The 17,812-nt window shown below is 33.7% G+C and overlaps 1 protein-coding gene and 1 long non-coding RNA gene across 2 annotated transcripts; both read left to right on the forward strand.

Moving 5' to 3' along the window:
* The first annotated feature begins 1,155 nt into the window (after positions 1-1,155).
* Positions 1,156-2,002, forward strand: LOC134809666 (uncharacterized). The gene is made up of 3 exons (XR_010155941.1): positions 1,156-1,196; positions 1,492-1,656; positions 1,868-2,002. It is a non-coding gene; the product is annotated as an uncharacterized LOC134809666 (long non-coding RNA).
* Positions 2,003-7,866: 5,864 nt separating this feature from the next.
* LOC107972578 (phosphatidylinositol 4,5-bisphosphate 3-kinase catalytic subunit alpha isoform-like) lies at positions 7,867-16,461 on the forward strand. The gene is made up of 5 exons (XM_054676151.2): positions 7,867-7,938; positions 11,173-11,340; positions 11,904-12,021; positions 12,125-12,276; positions 15,981-16,461. Exons 2-5 carry the CDS (start codon positions 11,246-11,248, stop codon positions 16,249-16,251), a joined length of 636 nt encoding a protein of 211 aa, XP_054532126.2. The 5' UTR covers positions 7,867-7,938; positions 11,173-11,245; the 3' UTR covers positions 16,252-16,461.
* Positions 16,462-17,812: the final 1,351 nt, after the last annotated feature.

Below are 17,812 nucleotides of genomic sequence, written 5' to 3' on the forward strand. Positions count from 1 at the left end.
TTTTAAATTTGAAAGCCTTGCAGTGATCATAAGGATCTGTTCAGGCAAAGAACATGAAAGAGTTTAAATTTTTATCATTTTAGTGTTTCTTATTCTCTATATCAAAAACATTCACAGGTAAGTTAACAAGATCCTCATGAGGAGGAAAAGTAAATTGTTCACTACCATCCTCTAGTATCCTAATCTGGTCTTGTTGTTGGCTAACTTCAGCAGTTACTATTCTGTGATTGGTGTAATATTAACCAAATAAATTACTGGATTTGTTCCACAAATATTATGTCTTAGATTGGTTCTTTCCTGTCTCTGAAAATAAAGTCTTGCAGTGAGAATAAATTATTTTACAACAGTTAATTAGCAATGTAAAGTTTATTGAAAATGTATTTGCTTTTTTTGTAAATCATCTGTGAATCCAGAGGGGAAAAATATGACAAAGAAAGCTATATAAGATATTATTTTATTTTACAGAGTAACAGACTAGCTAGAGACAATGAATTAAGGGAAAATGACAAAGAACAGCTCAAAGCAATTTCTACACGAGATCCTCTCTCTGAAATCACTGAGCAGGAGAAAGATTTTCTATGGACCACAGGTAAGTGCTAAAATGGAGATTCTCTGTTTCTTTTTCTTTATTACAGAAAAAATAACTGACTTTGGCTGATCTCAGCATGTTTTTACCATACCTATTAGAATAAATGAAGCAGAATTTACATGATTTTTAAACTATAAACATTGCCTTTTTAAAAACAATGGCTGTAAATTGATATTTGTAGAAAATCATACTACATTGGTAGTTGGCACATTAAATGCTTTTTCTTACTCTGAATTCCTGATATGACTTTCTTTAGGATTGTTTAAAATATTCTAGTAGTTTTAGGTCAATTTAGATGTGATTTAGTTGCTCTAGATATTATAATTTTTAGGGGTTCCCTTTCATTTTTCTTTTTTCTTACGTTTCTTCAAATAGTATGATGCCTTATTTTCATTTATGAAGAAATTACCCTGCTGTTGGTGATACGGGTATATTTAAATAAACCAGTTGCAGTGCATTTCTGCAGAAAGTCCATTAAGACATAAATTTTGTCCTGTAACCACAGTAGAGGTGGTGACTCTATGATTCATTCATGTTGCATAAGTAGGTGAAAAATATGAGCTATATTCTGTCTGTTAAATGGAATTCTAGAGATGAAGTAGCCCAGGTAAATGTATGTTTGAGATTACTAGATAACTGTTGTACAAATTGGTATGTCACTTAAATTGTTTTCTCTCAGAAAGTCCACATAAATAAATGAAATAGACTAATAATAGTAATATAGTGTAGAAAAAACTCCCTTAACATTATTTCCATAGATAAAACTAATTAGAACTGTAAATTCTAAGGAGATTATTTATCTAAACTAATTTTAAAATCAGAAGTTAAGGCAGTGTTTTAGATGGCTCATTCACAACTATCTTTCCCCTTTAAATATGATTTATTGTCTTTCTCATACACAGATGTATTGCTTGGTAAAAGATTGGCCTCCAATCAAACCTGAACAGGCTATGGAACTTCTGGACTGTAATTACCCAGATCCTATGGTTCGAGGTTTTGCTGTTCGGTGCTTGGAAAAATATTTAACAGATGACAAACTTTCTCAGTATTTAATTCAGCTAGTACAGGTAAAATAATGTAAAATAGCAAATAATGTTTAATTACAATAATAATTTATTCTAGATCCATACAACTTCCTTTTAAAAAACCTACTGCACTAACTAGTTTTATGCTTAAAAAAAAATTATTACCAGTAATATCCACTTTCTTTCTGAAAAAATTTTCTTTAGATCGGCCATGCAGAAACTGAACCTGATTTGTTTTTTTTGAATCACCTAGGTCCTAAAATATGAACAATATTTGGATAACTTGCTTGTGAGATTTTTACTGAAGAAAGCATTGACTAATCAAAGGATTGGGCACTTTTTCTTTTGGCATTTAAAGTAAGTCTAATTATTTTCCCATTAAATTCTTAAGGTACGTATTACTTGCTTTCTTAATAGATTTATAAATATGTATTACTTATATACTTTTGTTTATGTTTGGCTGGAAGAGTTTTCCATACTAAAAGTATTTTGTACCGGTGATGAGCTTCTCAACTTTTGCTCTTTGAAATTTAAAAAGTAATAAATTCAAAACTAAATTTTAGTCATGAATGAGAGCTTAAATATTTTTAAAGATTTTTGTTCTACTTAAGTAAAATTTTCTAGGTCCAGATGAATATTGCTGTAGGTTTCACTGTGTGTATGGATTAAAATATCCCCCAAAAAAGAAAAAAAAGTTTTACCTTGAGATTCAGAACAATAATGTCAAACTCCCGTGGTTCTTACTGAAAAACAAGCTAATTAAGAATAAAAAATGTTTTGTAGAATGTGATATATGCAGTACTCAAAAGTTACAGGTCATAAACCATATAACTTTTCATAAATTTAGAAACAGATTTATATCTAATATGATATTTTAAGTGTTAAAATTTAAAAATGGAACCCAGAAGTTAAGTTGAAAACAAGAAGCATAGACGTGTGTCAGAAGAGTCAAACAGCATTCACTGAGCGCTTTGTTCCCTCCCTCTTCATTTGATTATTTTTGTGCTCAATTTCCTTTTTTCATGCTTTTATATCTTGTACTGAGATTAGTCAATGAAAACTAGTTGAAATAAACCTAAAAACTAGATGTTTATTTAATCACATATTCAGGAACTACCTGAAACTCATGGTGGTTTTGCTTCTAAATTACAGGTTTTGAATAATGTTATTATTAGTATGATTGTAACATTTATTGGATTTCAGAAATGAGTGTTTAAATTGTTTAGCAAAGATTATTTGTATACTGATTTAAGACTATATATATATATTTCTAATTTTGCATGATTCTTTTAAATCTGAGATGCACAATAAAACACTTAGCCAGAGGTTTGGCCTGCTTTTGGAGTCCTATTGTCGTGCATGTGGGATGTATTTGAAGCACCTGAATAGGCAAGTCGAGGCAATGGAAAAGCTCATTAACTTAACTGACATTGTCAAACAGGAGAAGAAGGATGAAACAAAAAAGGTGTGTGACTCTAGTTTGTGTTTGAGACTCTTTTCACTGCAGTGTGGCAGAGTTGTTTAGAAGCCCAGTGTATATACAGATCATGGTCCTTGGAATCAAGCAGATTAGGATTTGGAACCAAGTTCCACTGCCTCTCAGCTGTGTAGTGTTAGACGCGTTATGCAGGCTCTCAAGACTCATTTTCTTTGTCTGTAAAATGGGAATAATACCTGCTTCGTAAGGCCATTGTGAGAATTAAATTACATGAGATATGCAAAGAACCTATCACAATCCTTGGAACACAGAAGGTGCCCAATAAATGTTAGATCCCTTTACTTTCCCTTCCTTTCTCTTATTCAGGTCCCTAAGTATTTACAGTGATTATTTCCTTATTCTGTCATTTATTATCTCTCAGTAATGACCCTGAAAATGAGTGGAAAGCAGTTAGTTTTTACATTTCCAAGTTTAAAATGGATTTCTAGTCACTCAGTAAATATATCACACCCTCTAGTCATCTGCTGTCTAGCTTAGTATAACTAAGAGTAGGAAATACAATGTAAACTTTTTTTTTTTTTGAGACAGAGTCTGGCTCTTTTGCCCGGCCTGGAAAGCAGTGGTGCAATTTCGGCTCACTGCAGCCTTGACCTCCTGGGTTCAAGCCATCCTCCCACCTCAGCCTCCTGAGTAGCTAGGACTATAGGAGCATGCCACCACTCCCAGCTAATTTTTGTATTTTTAGTAGAGACAGTGTTTCGCTTTGTTGCCCAGGCTGGTCTCCAATTCCTGGGCTCAAGCAGTCTGCCCACCTCGGTCTCCCAAAGTGCTGGAATTACAGGCATGAGCCACTGTGCCTAGCCCAGTGTAAACTTTTTTATGACCTTTTCCTACACCCTATTCTTTATTCAATCCAATCCACCACATCCTAAATTCACCACCTCTTACCCTTAAAAGGAAGCTCATTCCTCACCTCCAGTAAAAGGAAAAAAAAAAAATCGTATATTAGTGAGTCCCCAAAGGACAGAGAATGTAAGTTAGCAGTACTGAATGAATTTTTCGAGCATCTTCATTACTAGTACTTGAAGGAAAAAAAAATTAAAAGAAAGTTATTGTATTAATGTAAATGTCATACAGTGTGAGTTGATTTTATTGAAGTGTGATATATAAATTCAAATATAGGATGTTAGAAAATAATTGTACTCTTTCTAATACTGGAATTTATGAGCAAGAAGGGACTAGATTGCCCTGGAAGAACAAAATTTATTGTATTTGTATATTGTAACTGAGCTGAGAAAAAAGAAACTAAATTTTAGATACATTTGTAAATACAGATGTTCCTCAACTTATAACAGGGTTATATCCTGATAAACACATCATAAGTTGAAAATACCTTACAGGCAAAAATCGGCATTTTGTAGATGTGATGGGATGCGAAAACACAAAACACAGTATCCAAAAAATGCTGGCCACACAGTACACTGTAAAGTATTGGTCATTTGCCCTCGTGACTGCATGGCTGACTGGGAGCTGCAGCTCGCTGCTGCTACCCAGCATCTCAAGAAAATACTGTGTTGCATATCACTAGCCCAGGAAGAGATAAAAGTTTAAAATTTGACGCATAGTTTCTACTGAATGCATGTAGGAAGAGATAAAAGTTCAAAATTTGACGTACAATTTCTGAATGCATGTTGCTTTCACACCATCACAAAGTTGAAAAATAGTAAGTCAAAACCATTGTAAGTTGGAGACCATCTGTATAGGCATTTCTTCTAAGCTGGAGTTTTTATATCACAAATTGGCTATGATACAGTGGATTAATTAGGAACATGAAATTCATTACTCAGATCATTATTGGCTTAAATGAGATTTTGATAGGGAACTAAGAATGCAGTCATAGAAACAAGAGCAGTTACTTTGAGTGGCTTTGTGTTTTGTTGTAACGATGAGTGATAAAATACATGAAGCATTGTGCTAACATTAGAGTTGTCAGTGATAGAAATGCCTTTACATGAACAAGAGCTATCTAGTCAGTGATGACTAGATTTTCTAACTATTCATTTGTATATAACAAGAAGAAAAAAAACTTTATTATTTAAATTCCAGCATGAAAATTAATTTATTATTAATTCCTAGCTCCTAACCACTTTTTCCCCCATTCACATTTTATATTTTCAATAGGTGAAAGTTTCCTAAAATAAAATCCCAGCTATTGCGTGATAACTCAGCAGTCTGGGCTCTGATTTGAATTGATTAAAAAGGGATATTGTTTTGTAGCCACATACTAAAACCTGAATATAGTATGAGACTCCATGTAACAAATGTTTTTACAAGTCCTTTTCCCAACAATTTCTTTTAGCCTCACTAGACCACTTTCACCCAACAAAGAGAGTATGAATGCTGTGTTTTCTTAAAAGCCTAAAAGTAAGGTTATTAAGCTAATATAACATGGTCTCCTTAGTTTTTCCTCTAGAACACAGATCAGCAAATTTTCTTAAAGGGCCAGATAGTAACTGTTTTAGACTTTGCAGGCCCATGTTGTCTCTGTCTTAACTATTCAACTCTGCTATTCTCGTAAAAGCAGCCAGTATGTAATGAATGGGTGTAGCTATATTCTAATACAACTCGATTTACAAAAACTGGCAGCTGACCTGCCGGTTGACTAGCCCTGCTCTACAGCCAAAAGCATTGCCACTATCACCAAGCAGATTTCATCTTCTTACAGGAAGGGGTACACAGTGCTGCCAGTCTTGCTTCTGTCTCTGAGTGTTGCTGCTCTGTGTTGTAGAAACCCTCTTAGTTAGAAAGCAGCCACTCTAGGATGTAGATTCAGAGACTGTACAGTACTGAGGTTCTCATGTGTGAAAGAGATTAGCAGTTAGTTTTATCTTTTATTAAGTCAGTTTCTTACTGTGACTATCCTTTTTTTAAACCAGGTACAGATGAAGTTTTTAGTTGAGCAAATGAGGCGACCAGATTTCATGGATGCTCTACAGGGCTTTCTGTCTCCTCTAAACCCTGCTCATCAACTAGGAAACCTCAGGTACTTTCTTGGGGGTTTCATTGATATATTTAAATAAATACCTTTTCTGGATAAAATCTTGAGAAAAGTCAAAATGTCTGTTATAATTAGAATGTTCAATAATCTGTGCTTCTCTCTCTTTCTCCTACCCTGAAAATAAGAGTAGTAAATCGTCTTAAGTTCGGTACTGCCTTTATTCAGAATGAGTTTTTACTAAAATAATACAGTTTAAAACCTTCTATGGCCAGAATTTCTGTTACCATAGCATAAGAAATGGAAATGTAATATCTGTAAAACTAATGATATATCTCTATATATTTGTTGGAAATTCATATGCAATTATATAACTTTTAAAACTTTTGGGTTTTTTTAATACTCTTTAGAAATGGATTCCTAAATAAAAATTGAGGAGAAAGTTTTAAATCTTTGTAACACTTCAAAAAGCTATATTGTATTTATATTTTAAAATAAATTTGAGGGTAAAAGAATAATAAAGCAAAGGTACCTAGTAAAGTTTTTAACTATTTTAAAGGCTTGAAGAGTGTCGAATTATGTCCTCTGCAAAAAGGCCACTGTGGTTGAATTGGGAGAACCCAGACATCATGTCAGAGTTACTGTTTCAGAACAATGAGATCATCTTTAAAAATGGGGATGGTAAGGAAGAGTATTAATGAGCTTATGATGCATGAATTTAGCTATCTTTTTATACACAGGATATTTATGAACCATGAAAACTATTGAAAGCCATTTAAGGAATATACACATGTGATAAAATATGTAATATTTATCAGATGTCTTGACCTTTGAAATATGCATGTATAATCAATGAAAAGAAAAGAAGTAGTAGGTTTAGATCAGAAGTCCTGAAATCAGTTTTTTGTTTTTTCTTTTTCCTGTTCCCTGCCTCTAACCCTGCTCCCGTGGACCTGTGTAGAGAAGTATTTTTTGTTGTTGTTTTGTTTTGTTTTTAATCAGTTTCTAATTATCATTTGCTTAGCTGTGTGAGTATCCATTCATTCCGTAAATATTCTATGTGCTAGGCCCTGGGGTTTTAGCAGTGAAAAAAATAGAATCCCTGCCCTCTTGGAGCTTACAGCCTAACAGAGAAAAGAGGGACATTAAATGAATAATTACAAAAATAAAATTACAGGCATGGTGCAAAGGAAAAGTGTAGTCTGCTCAGGAACCATATAAAAGAAGGTACTTATATGGAGGATGAGGCTATGGGGGGAGTGAAGGAGGATCATGGATGGGTTTTCTATAGGAAATGACATTTCAGCAGTGAATTCTGTTGATCCCAATATTTTAATATAAACATATGTTCAAATTTAAGGATTCAGAAAAATAATTACTATAAATGCTTTAATTAAAAATTTTTGTGAGATGCGTGCTCACTCATCCTACATTGTTATTCAAATATGTTTATGCAAAGACTTTAAAAGTGGATTTACGAATCAGAATATTAAGAGCCATTTGTAGTGGTGCATGCTTGTGATCCCAGCTGCTCTGGAGGATTACTTGAGCCCAGGAGTTTTAGACCAGCCTGGGCAACTCAGCAAGACCCCATCTCAAAAAATTATAAATAAATTAATAAAGCTATGTAAAGGCTTTGAGTGGACATATACACTCATTTATAAATTTTTTGAAAAGAAATCAGAATATTGCTTTCCTGTAGTTTCTTTTGAAGAGTAAATATAGCTGTATTTGTTTTTCATTTGAAAACCATGTGATGGCATGATCCCCAAATTTGCATCTGTGGCATTAAATGGTGATACATATTATTTGAATTTCAGCAAGATATGCTAACACTTCAAATTATTCGTATTATGGAAAATATCTTGCAAAATCAAGGTCTTGATCTTCGGTAGGTAACCAGTAAGGAAACCTGTATGTTGAAAGTTATCCTGAAAAAGTGAACTATTAATAATTATAGAAGCATATAGAGGCATATGTCTAAAAAGAAATGTATGCAGTAATTATCAATAGTTGATTACACTATAGTACTTTGACATATCCTCTTCTTACTTGACTTAGAATAGCTAAATTATATTCAGCTAAGTAAAAAGAGCTATTAAGGTAATAAACACTCTGCTACTGCCTCTGGAGTGTCACCATTAGGAACAAGACAAAGGAGACACAAAAGACCCCTGTTTTCATTCAGAAGTTAAGAGTTTAAAAGAAAGTTTCATAATGGGAATTTTCTAATTCTAAAACTATATAAATCCTCAAATATTGGAATCAGTTTTGCAGCAAAATTATGCAACCAGCTAATCTTAGAGTTTTTACCAGTCTGTTGATTTCTACCCAACTTTCCACAATATCAGTATTATCACCAAGTTTTCTGTCATGCTTCATCTTCTCCTAGTCATTGTTGCTTCTAAAATGTTCTTCCTTACCTGACTTGTCTTTTTGCAAATCCATAGTCATTCAGGCAAAGCCCACTCTATCCAAAGTATTTCGGCCTATAAGTGGACATAGAGTCAAGTCTAGCTGTAACAACAGGGTACATTTAGTAGGAATTGCAGGTAACACCAGACAAGGGCTTATGTGTATGCCTCTTATACATTTTAAGTGTAGCTAGTATACAAAAATGTGTCAGTGACAAATAGTTGTACCCTTTTATTGCAAAGAAGAAAGTGGACATTTCAGGTGACCTGCTAAGGCACAAAATTGTCATCAACTTCAAATTTGTAACTCCTGATACATTGCTTAACCCCTGCTGCTTTCCAAAGATGGTTAATGTTATATGAATCAAATTTCGTTTTTTGGTATAATTTCCTGTGTCATGAGAGATCCACATGCCACTACTACCATGTCTCCCAAAGGTATAGACTGTAAAAAAGATTATAGAGCTAAGAAAGAGTAAAGGAGATAACTGTGTAATGCTGGTTAATTACATTGTTTAATTATAAATTAATGACTTTGCAAAAAAGCATCTGAAGTTAAGATGATTAGAAATATTAATGGTTTTTTAGTCTTGTATTTTCTGAATATTTTTTAAGTTAAGTAAATGTAAGTAAAAATTTTATTTCAAATTTAACTTTAGATTAAAATTAAGTTAAAATCATAACAGCATTTTTATTTATACTTGGCAAAACTATAATTCAGAATCGGGTTTATTTTAACCCTCCTTCTTTTTTTTAATAACAAGACTTAGAAGACAATTGAATTCTGTAAACTGTGAGCATGTTCAACAGTGATAAAAACATAAAATAAGAAAGAATGAGCAGGAGTACAACCTTAAGATATTTCCCTATTTACGAGGGCAGGTAGAAGAAAAGATTGTGTAAGAGAAGTCATCAAAAAAAGTAGGAGTACTAGAGGAAGTGATTGACAATTTGTAGGGCCAAGGGCTTCAAGGGAGTTAAAAGAATAAGGCCTGTGAAAAAGCACTTGGATTTAGTGACTCATCGTTAGTTTTAAGAGTTTACTCACTAGAGTAGTAGGTGTAGAAGCTAGGCTACAAGGAATTAAGTAAGAAAATGAAAATAAGTATAGACTGTATTAGGAATTTAAGAAGTAAAGGAAAGGTGGAAAGAATGGAGAGTAGCTTATGAGAAGAACAGAGCAAGGAAAACCAAACTTTGGGTACTTATGTGTCAATCTGAATGTTAGGTGCTTTTTTTCATTGTCTCTTTAAATCCTCACATCTGCACCCTTGACTACGTGTCCTATTTAATTTTCTATATGAATAAATGAGAGGTACCCTAAAAAGCATTTGTGCCACATACCAAGTATTATGGTTGTATCAAAGGGAAACATTTGTGGGATTATTTGAGTTGTGAGCTGAACTAGCTGCTGTTTTTGTGGATCACGATTTTTACTTAAATAACTAGTAGGCAAGCTATGGTTATTCAGACATGGATATTTGGCAGACATTTTCTTGAAAATGAACAATATGTGCCTGTCTCTTTGAAGAAAACAACTGTGACAGTATTTGTTGCCAATGATAAAATTCAAGCTTGCAACAAAAATTTCATTAGAAATTCAAAATTAGAATTTTGAAAATTCTAATTTTCAGTATCTGCCACTGAACCTAAGAGAGTCCCTAAACTTAACATCTTTCTGATGAGATTCTTGGTAATATTAACAATTGTGGTTTTTTAGTATGGTATAATGAAAAGTACCAACATTTGGAACATCTACAAATGACCATGCAGGATACTATAAAATCATGTATGGGTAAGAGATCCATTAAAAGGCAAGAAAGACAAATTGATTTTAATGTAACTGAGTATGAAAAGTTTATTGATACAGTTTTAGATTACATTTTGCAACTTAAGAAACTTATCTTGTCAGGTTTTAGAATAGTACCAAAGAAAAATATCACAATTATCTCAAAAGTCTATTATAATACTCCTTCTTTTTCTACCTACCTATCTTTGTGAGGCCAGATTTTCTTTTTATACTTTAATTAAAACATTGCATTAGATTGCATACAAAAGCATATATGAGAATCCAGCTGGGTACTATGAACCAGACATTTAAAAAATTTTTTAAATGTGAAAGAATTTCACTCTTCTCACTAAATTTTTTAAATGCATTTTTTGTTTCATGAAATATGTTATTTATATTAACATGTCATAGTTTGTTGCTTTTAAATGAATTAATAAATATTTAAAATTTTTATTCTCCCTATTTCAATTTCTAATATCAGTAGATGTAATTCACATAACTAAAAGCTCTTTGGAGTCCTCAGTAATTTCTACAAGTGTAAAGGAGTCCTGGGACCAAAACTGAGAACTCCTGCCCTACAGTTTTATTTCGATGTCAATTAAACATCTTTAAATTCATGCATATTTTTAAAATCATAAATGTTTGTAAAATTTTAATTGCCACAATAATTTTCTTAATTCTTTTCTGATAAAAATATAGCGCTTTTTCAGTTGAAGGTTATAATAAATGATGATAGGTAATTTTGAGGATTATTCCAGGAGTATGTTTATCCCACCATAAAAAAGAAAATTAAAATTGGGGAAAGGCAGTAAAGGTCATGCATGACAAATTTACTAATAAAATACTCATGTTTTAGCCTATTAAAATATTTGCTATTTTAAAATTCCATCATTTAATTGTAAACGTGTTACTCCTCTTTCAGAATGTTACCTTATGGTTGTCTGTCAATCGGTGACTGTGTGGGACTTGAGGTGGTGTGAAATTCTCACACTATTATGCAAATTCAGTGCAAAGGCGGCTTGGAAGGTGCACTGCAGTTCAACAGCCACACACTACATCAGTGGCTCAAAGACAAGAACAAAAGAGAAATGTGAGTTGTATTATTCCTTCTTCCTATGTTAATCTAAGTTTTTGTTAGATGAGTCTGTCGGTGTTTGTGTATTCCTCTGAGTTAGACCAGAGAAAACAATTGTACTTTCTATGGAAAAAAATATGCTCAACCTTTGAAATATTTGATGTTAATGGATTTAAATGATTATAATTACTTTTAATTTGGTAAAATCTTAAACATTCATTTTATGTATTATCTAAAATGTGTTGTTATTGCTTATTCTTTTTAAAAAAATGAATATTGCACATTCAAAATTTTATTTCTAATTCATTGTTAAAATGATTAGAAAAAAATAATTTTAATGACATGCTAAGTATTTTTTCACTATGAAGAATTATGCTTTGGTCAGGGAACATCTGGAAATTTCCTTAGAAACCCATGAAAACTTCACAATCTCAAAATCTTTGGACATAATTTCCTTATTCCTTGTCAGTGATTGTTTTCATTGTTTAAATGGAAACTTGCACCCTGTTTTCTTTTCTCAAGTTGGCCTGAATCACTCTATATTTCCATACTACTCATGGGGTGTTTCTTCTTTGTAGATATGATGCAGCCATTGACCTGTTTACACGTTCATGTGCTGGATATTGTGTAGCTACCTTCATTTCGGGAATTGGAGATCGTCACAATAGTAACATCATGGTGAAAGACGATGGACAAGTAATGGTTTTCTCTGTTTAAAATGTTTTGGTGTTCTTAATTTATTCAAGACATTTTGTATCTGCATATATCAAACTATAACATAATTTCTTATTTTTGAAAGCTGTTTCATATAGATTTTGGACACTTTTTGGATCACAAGAAGAAAAAATTTGGTTATAAACGAGAACGTGTGCCATTTGTTTTGACACAGGATTTCTTAATAGTGATTAGTAAAGGAGCCCAAGAATGCACAAAGACAAGAGAATTTGAGAGGTGAGCTCGAGAAACTAAAAACACAAAATAAAGAGTTCTGGCTGCTCTATTAGAAACAATCAATATTTTTCAAGCAATTTCAAAATAATAAATGTTGGCTGGGTGTGGTGGTTCATGCCTGTAATCCTAACTCTTTGGGAGGCCGAGGCTGGAGGATCACTTGAGCTCAGGAATTGAAACCAGCCAGGGTAACATAGTGAGAACTCATGTCTACAAAAAAATTTAAAAAGTAGCCAGGCGTGGTGGCATGCACTGTAGTCCCAGCTACTCAGGAGGCTGAGATGGGAGAATCACTTGAGCCCAGGAGGTTGAGGTTGCAGTGAGCCATGATCACGCCACTGTACTCCAACCTGGGCAACAGAGTGAGACCCTGTATCAAAATAAATAAAATAAAATAAAAGAAGTTCTTTTACCACTTTAGCAAAAACTATTTTTTGTTTGTTTTTTATTTTATTTTATTTCAATAGCTTTTGGGGTACACGTGGTTTTTGATTACATGGATGAATTAAATAGTGGTAAAGTCTGAGATTTTAGTGCACCTGTAACCCAAGTAGTGTGCTTTGCCCCCAATATATACTTTTTTATCCCTCACTGTTCTTCCCACCCTCTCCCTTCTGAGTCTCCGTAGTCCATTATATCACTCTGTATGCCTTTGTGTACCTATAGCTTAGCTCCCACTTACAAGTGAGAACATACTGTATTTTCAGGTTTTCCATTCCTGGCCTCCAGCTCCATCCCAGTTGCTGCAAAAGACATTATTTCATTCTTTTCTGTGGTGGAGTAGTATTCTGTGGTGTATATGTACACTTTCTTTATCCACTCATTGGTCAGTGGGTACTTACGTTGGTTTCATATCTTTGCAATTGTGAATTGTGCTGCAGTAAACATGCGATATGCATGCAGATGCCTTTTTGATATAATGACTTCTTTTCCTCTGGGTAGAGGGGATTCCTGGACCAAATGGTAGATCTACTTTTAGTTCTTTAAGAAATCTCCATACTGTTTTCCATAGAGGCTGTACTAATTTACATTCCCACCAGGAGTCTATAAGCATTCTTGTTTCACCACATCCTGTGTTTTTTGACTTTTTAATTATGGCCATTCTTGCAGGAGTAAGGTGGTATCTCATTGTGGTTTTAATTTGCATTTCCCTGATGATTAATGATGTTGAGCATTTTTTTCATGTTTGTTGACCATTTATACATCTTCTTTTGAGAATTGTCTATTCATGTCCTTAGCCCACTTTTTTTTTTTTTTTTTTTTTTTTTTTTTTTTGAGATGGAGTCTCACTCTTGTTGCCCAGGCTGGAGTACAATGGCATGATCTCAGCTCACCGCAACCTCCACCTCCTGGGTTCAAAGTGATTCTCCTGCCTCAGCCTCCCAAGTAGCTGGGACTACAGGCACATGCCACCATGCACGGCTAATTTTTGAATTTTTAGTAAAGATGGGGTTTCACCATGTTGGTCAGGCTGGTCTTGAATTCCTGACCTCAGGTGATCCACCCGCCTCAGCCTCCCTAAGTGCTGGGATTACAGGCTTGAGCCACTGCATCCCGCTTTGACCCACTTTTTGATGGGATTATTTGTTTCTTGCTGATTTGAGTTCCTTATAGATTCTAGATATTAGTCCTTTGTCGGATGCATAGTTTGGGAATATTTTATCCCATTCTATGGGTTGTCTGTTAACTTTGATGATTCTTTCTTTTGTTATGCAGAGGCTTTTTAGTTTAATTAGGTCCCATTTATTTTGTTTGTTTTTGTTGCATTTGCTTTTGGGGTCTTAGTCATTTATTATTTGCCTAGGCCAGTGTCTAAAAGAGTTTTTCCTAAGTTATCTTCTAGAATTTTTATGGTTTCAGGTCTTAGATTTAAGTCTTCAATCCATCTTGAGTTGATTTTTGTATAAGGTGAGAGACAGGGATCCAGTTTCATTCTTTTTACATGTGGCTAGCTAGTTTTCCCACCACCATTTATTAAACAGGATGTCCTTTCTCCAATTTATGTTTTTATATGTCTAAGATCAGTTCCTTGTAAGTTTTTGGCTTTATTTCTGGGTTCTCCATTCTGTTCCTTTGGTCTGTGTGTCTGCTTTTGTGTGTATCTGCTGTTTTGGTAATTATAGTTTTCTGGTATAATTTGAAGTCCAGTAATGTGATGCCTCCAGATTTGTTCTTTTGGCTTAGTCTTGCTTTGGGTATTCAGACGCTTTTTGGTGGGTTTTATATGAATTTTAGGATTTTTTTTTCTAATTTTGTGAAAAATGATGGTGGCAGTGTTTTGTAGTTTTCCTTGAATAGATCTTTCACCCCCTTGGTTAAGTATATTCCTAGGTATTTTTTTGAAGCTAAAAGGGCTTGTGTTCTTAATTTGATTCTCAGCTTGGTTGTTGTTGGTGTATAGCAATGCTGCTGATTTGTGTACACTGATTTTGTAACCTGAGACTTTACTGAATTCATTTATCAAATCTAGGAGTCTTTTATTTTTTTTAAGAGAGACAGAGTCTTGCTCTGTCCCCCAGGCTAGAGTGTAGTGGTGCGATCTCAGCTCACTGCAACCTCCACCTCCTGGGTTTAAGCAATTCTTCTGCCTCAGCTTTCCAAGTAGCTGGGATTACAGGCATGCACCACCATGCTCAGCTAATTTTTGTATTTTTTAGTAGAGATGGGGTTTCACTTTGTTGGCCAGGCTGGTCTTGAACTCCCGATCTCAGGTGATCCTCCCGCCTCGGCCTCCCAAAGTGCTGGGATTATAGAAAGCCACCACGCCCGGCTGAAATCTAAGAGTTTTTTGGAGAACTCTCGGGTTTTCTAGGTATATGATTATGTCATTGGTAAACAGCGATAGTTTGACTTCCTCTTTTCCAATTTGGATGCCAATGTGGGCTTCCTTGTCTTGTTCTAGTTGTCAGGGGGAGTGCTTTCAGCTTTTCCCCATTCAGTATGATATTGGCCATGGGTTTGTCACGTGACTTTTATTATTTTGAGGTAAGTCCCTTCTATGCCTAGTTTGTTGAGTGAAAAACTATTTTAATTTTTTTTTTTGTATTTATTTGTGTGATGCTGTGAAGGAAAATGGAAAGGGAATACAGTTTAATTTGTTAAGCTAATTAAGGCCTAAAAAGAAAGTAATCCTTAAACTTCATAACACCTTAAATGTTTTTATTTACTGAGCTTTAAATAGTTGGACTCCACCTCTATATTGACAAATAATGTGTAGCGCTTAATACAACATTTTTTGGTCATACAATTTGAGGAAAGTCAGTCAATCATAATCACCTTGTTTATTCATAACTTTTTTACACCTTTGGTATCTCATTAGACTGTATCAGACTTTAAAGTACTTTTTACAACCTTCTATAAAATTCTGCTTTGTCTACAACACAGTCCTGACTCTAGCTTAAGCACAAAAGGATTTAGTATGGACCAATTCATACATTTAATACTTATTAAACTCCTGACATGCCAGGCATTGTTGTGGGTGCTGGTAATAAAGCAGTTTTTAAAAAGTCCTTATTCTCTTGAAGTTTACATTCTAGTGGGGTAAAGGGAATCAAAAGATGTTGGTAAGAGAAGTGAGAGAGGAATGCTATTTTTTTATAGCTTTGTCTACGAAAGCCTCTCTAATTGTGTGACATTTGAGCAAAGACCTGAAGGTATTAACATCATTTGCTCCATACTGATCAAACTGTTCTTATTACTTATAGGTTTCAGGAGATGTGTTACAAGGCTTATCTAGCTATTCGACAGCATGCCAATCTCTTCATAAATCTTTTCTCAGTGATGCTTGGCTCTGGAATGCCAGAACTACAATCTTGTGATGACATTGCATACATTCGAAAGACCCTAGTCTTAGATAAAACTGAGCAAGAGGCTTTGGAGTATTTCATAAAACAAATGAATGATGCACATCATGGTGGCTGGACAACAAAAATGGATTGGATCTTCCACACAATTAAACAGTATGCATTGAATTGAAAAGATAACTGAGAAAATGAAAGCTCACTCTGTGGATTCCACACTGCACTGTTAATAACTGTCAGCAGGAAAAGACCGTTTGCATAGGAATTGCACAATCCATGAACAGCATTAGAATTTACAGCAAGAACAGAAATAAAATACTATATAATTTAAATAATGTAAATGCAAACAGGGTTTGGTAGCACTTAAACTAGTTCATTTCAAAATTAAGCTTTAGAATAATGCGCAATTTCATGTTACGCTTTAAGTCCAAAAAGGTAAACTTTGAAGATTGTTTGTATCTTTTTTAAAAAAACAAAACAAAACAAAAATCCCCAAAATATATAGAAATGATGGAGAAGGAAAAAGAATGACTTTTTTTTTTTGTCTTGCAAATGTTCTGTTTTGAAATGTGGACACAACAAAGGCTGTTATTGCATTAGGTTTATGGAGTTTATGTTAAATTACATTGATTGGAAAAGAATGAAAACTTCTTATTTTTCCATTGCTGTTCAATTTATAGTTTGAAGTGGGTTTTTGACTCCTTGTTTAATGAAGAAAAATGCTTGGGGTGGAAGGGACTCTTGAGATTTCACCAGAGACTTTTTCTTTTTAATAAATCAAACCTTTTGATGATTTGAGGTCTTATCTGCAGTTTTGGAAGCAGTCACAAATGAGACCTGTTACAAGGTGGTATTTTTTTTTTTTTCTTCTGGACAGTATTTAAAGGATCTTATTCTTATTTCCCAGGGAAATTCTGGGCTCCCACAAAGTTAAAAAAAGAAAAAAAAATCATAGAAAAAAAATGAGCAGGAATAGTTCTTATTCCAGAATTGTACAGTATTCACCTTAAGTTGATTTTTTTCTTCTTTTGCAATTGAACTGAATACATTTTTCATGCATGTTTTCCAGAAAATAGAAGTATTAATGTTATTAAAAAGAGTTTTTTATTAAAGGCTATTTATATTATAGAAACTATCATTAATATATATTCTTTATTTACATGATCTGTCCCATAGTCATGCATTGTTTTGCACCCCAAATTTTTTATTTTTTGTAGCAGCATGGTCAGCTTTCTTCTTGGTCTGTAGATGAGGCTCAGGCACTATCCCATTTATACCAATAACCAGTGTATAACTACTTAAGGAAAACATAAAAACTTCATCTTCTTTCCTTTTATTTCTCATGTGAATCCCCTGTCTTCCATTCTCTTTTATAATTGAGAATGTCTCAATCATATGAAATTAGTTACCAGAATTAACACAATTTAGACTATCTTCCTGATTCCTTAAACCCCTTTACTGAAGTATACTCATGAATAATACTTTAAAATATGGGGGAATAGAAACCATGAACTTTTTACCTTTTTAAACTATTTATCCATATCTCCAAAGTAGGACATTAAGCCATTTTAAGATCATGTCTCATTCCCAAGTAGTCAGAGCTCACTCTCCAACTTTATTAAATACTGTTTGAGCACAGGACACATTCTTAAACATTTTGAAAAACATTAACCCAAGATGTAGAGGCTACTGCTAGTCATCATTCTAGAATCTGATATTTTACTCTGTATTTGAAA

The sequence above is a fragment of the Pan troglodytes genome, chromosome 23 (assembly GCF_028858775.2).
Source record: "Pan troglodytes isolate AG18354 chromosome 23, NHGRI_mPanTro3-v2.0_pri, whole genome shotgun sequence".
NCBI classification, from domain to species: domain Eukaryota; kingdom Metazoa; phylum Chordata; class Mammalia; order Primates; family Hominidae; genus Pan; species Pan troglodytes.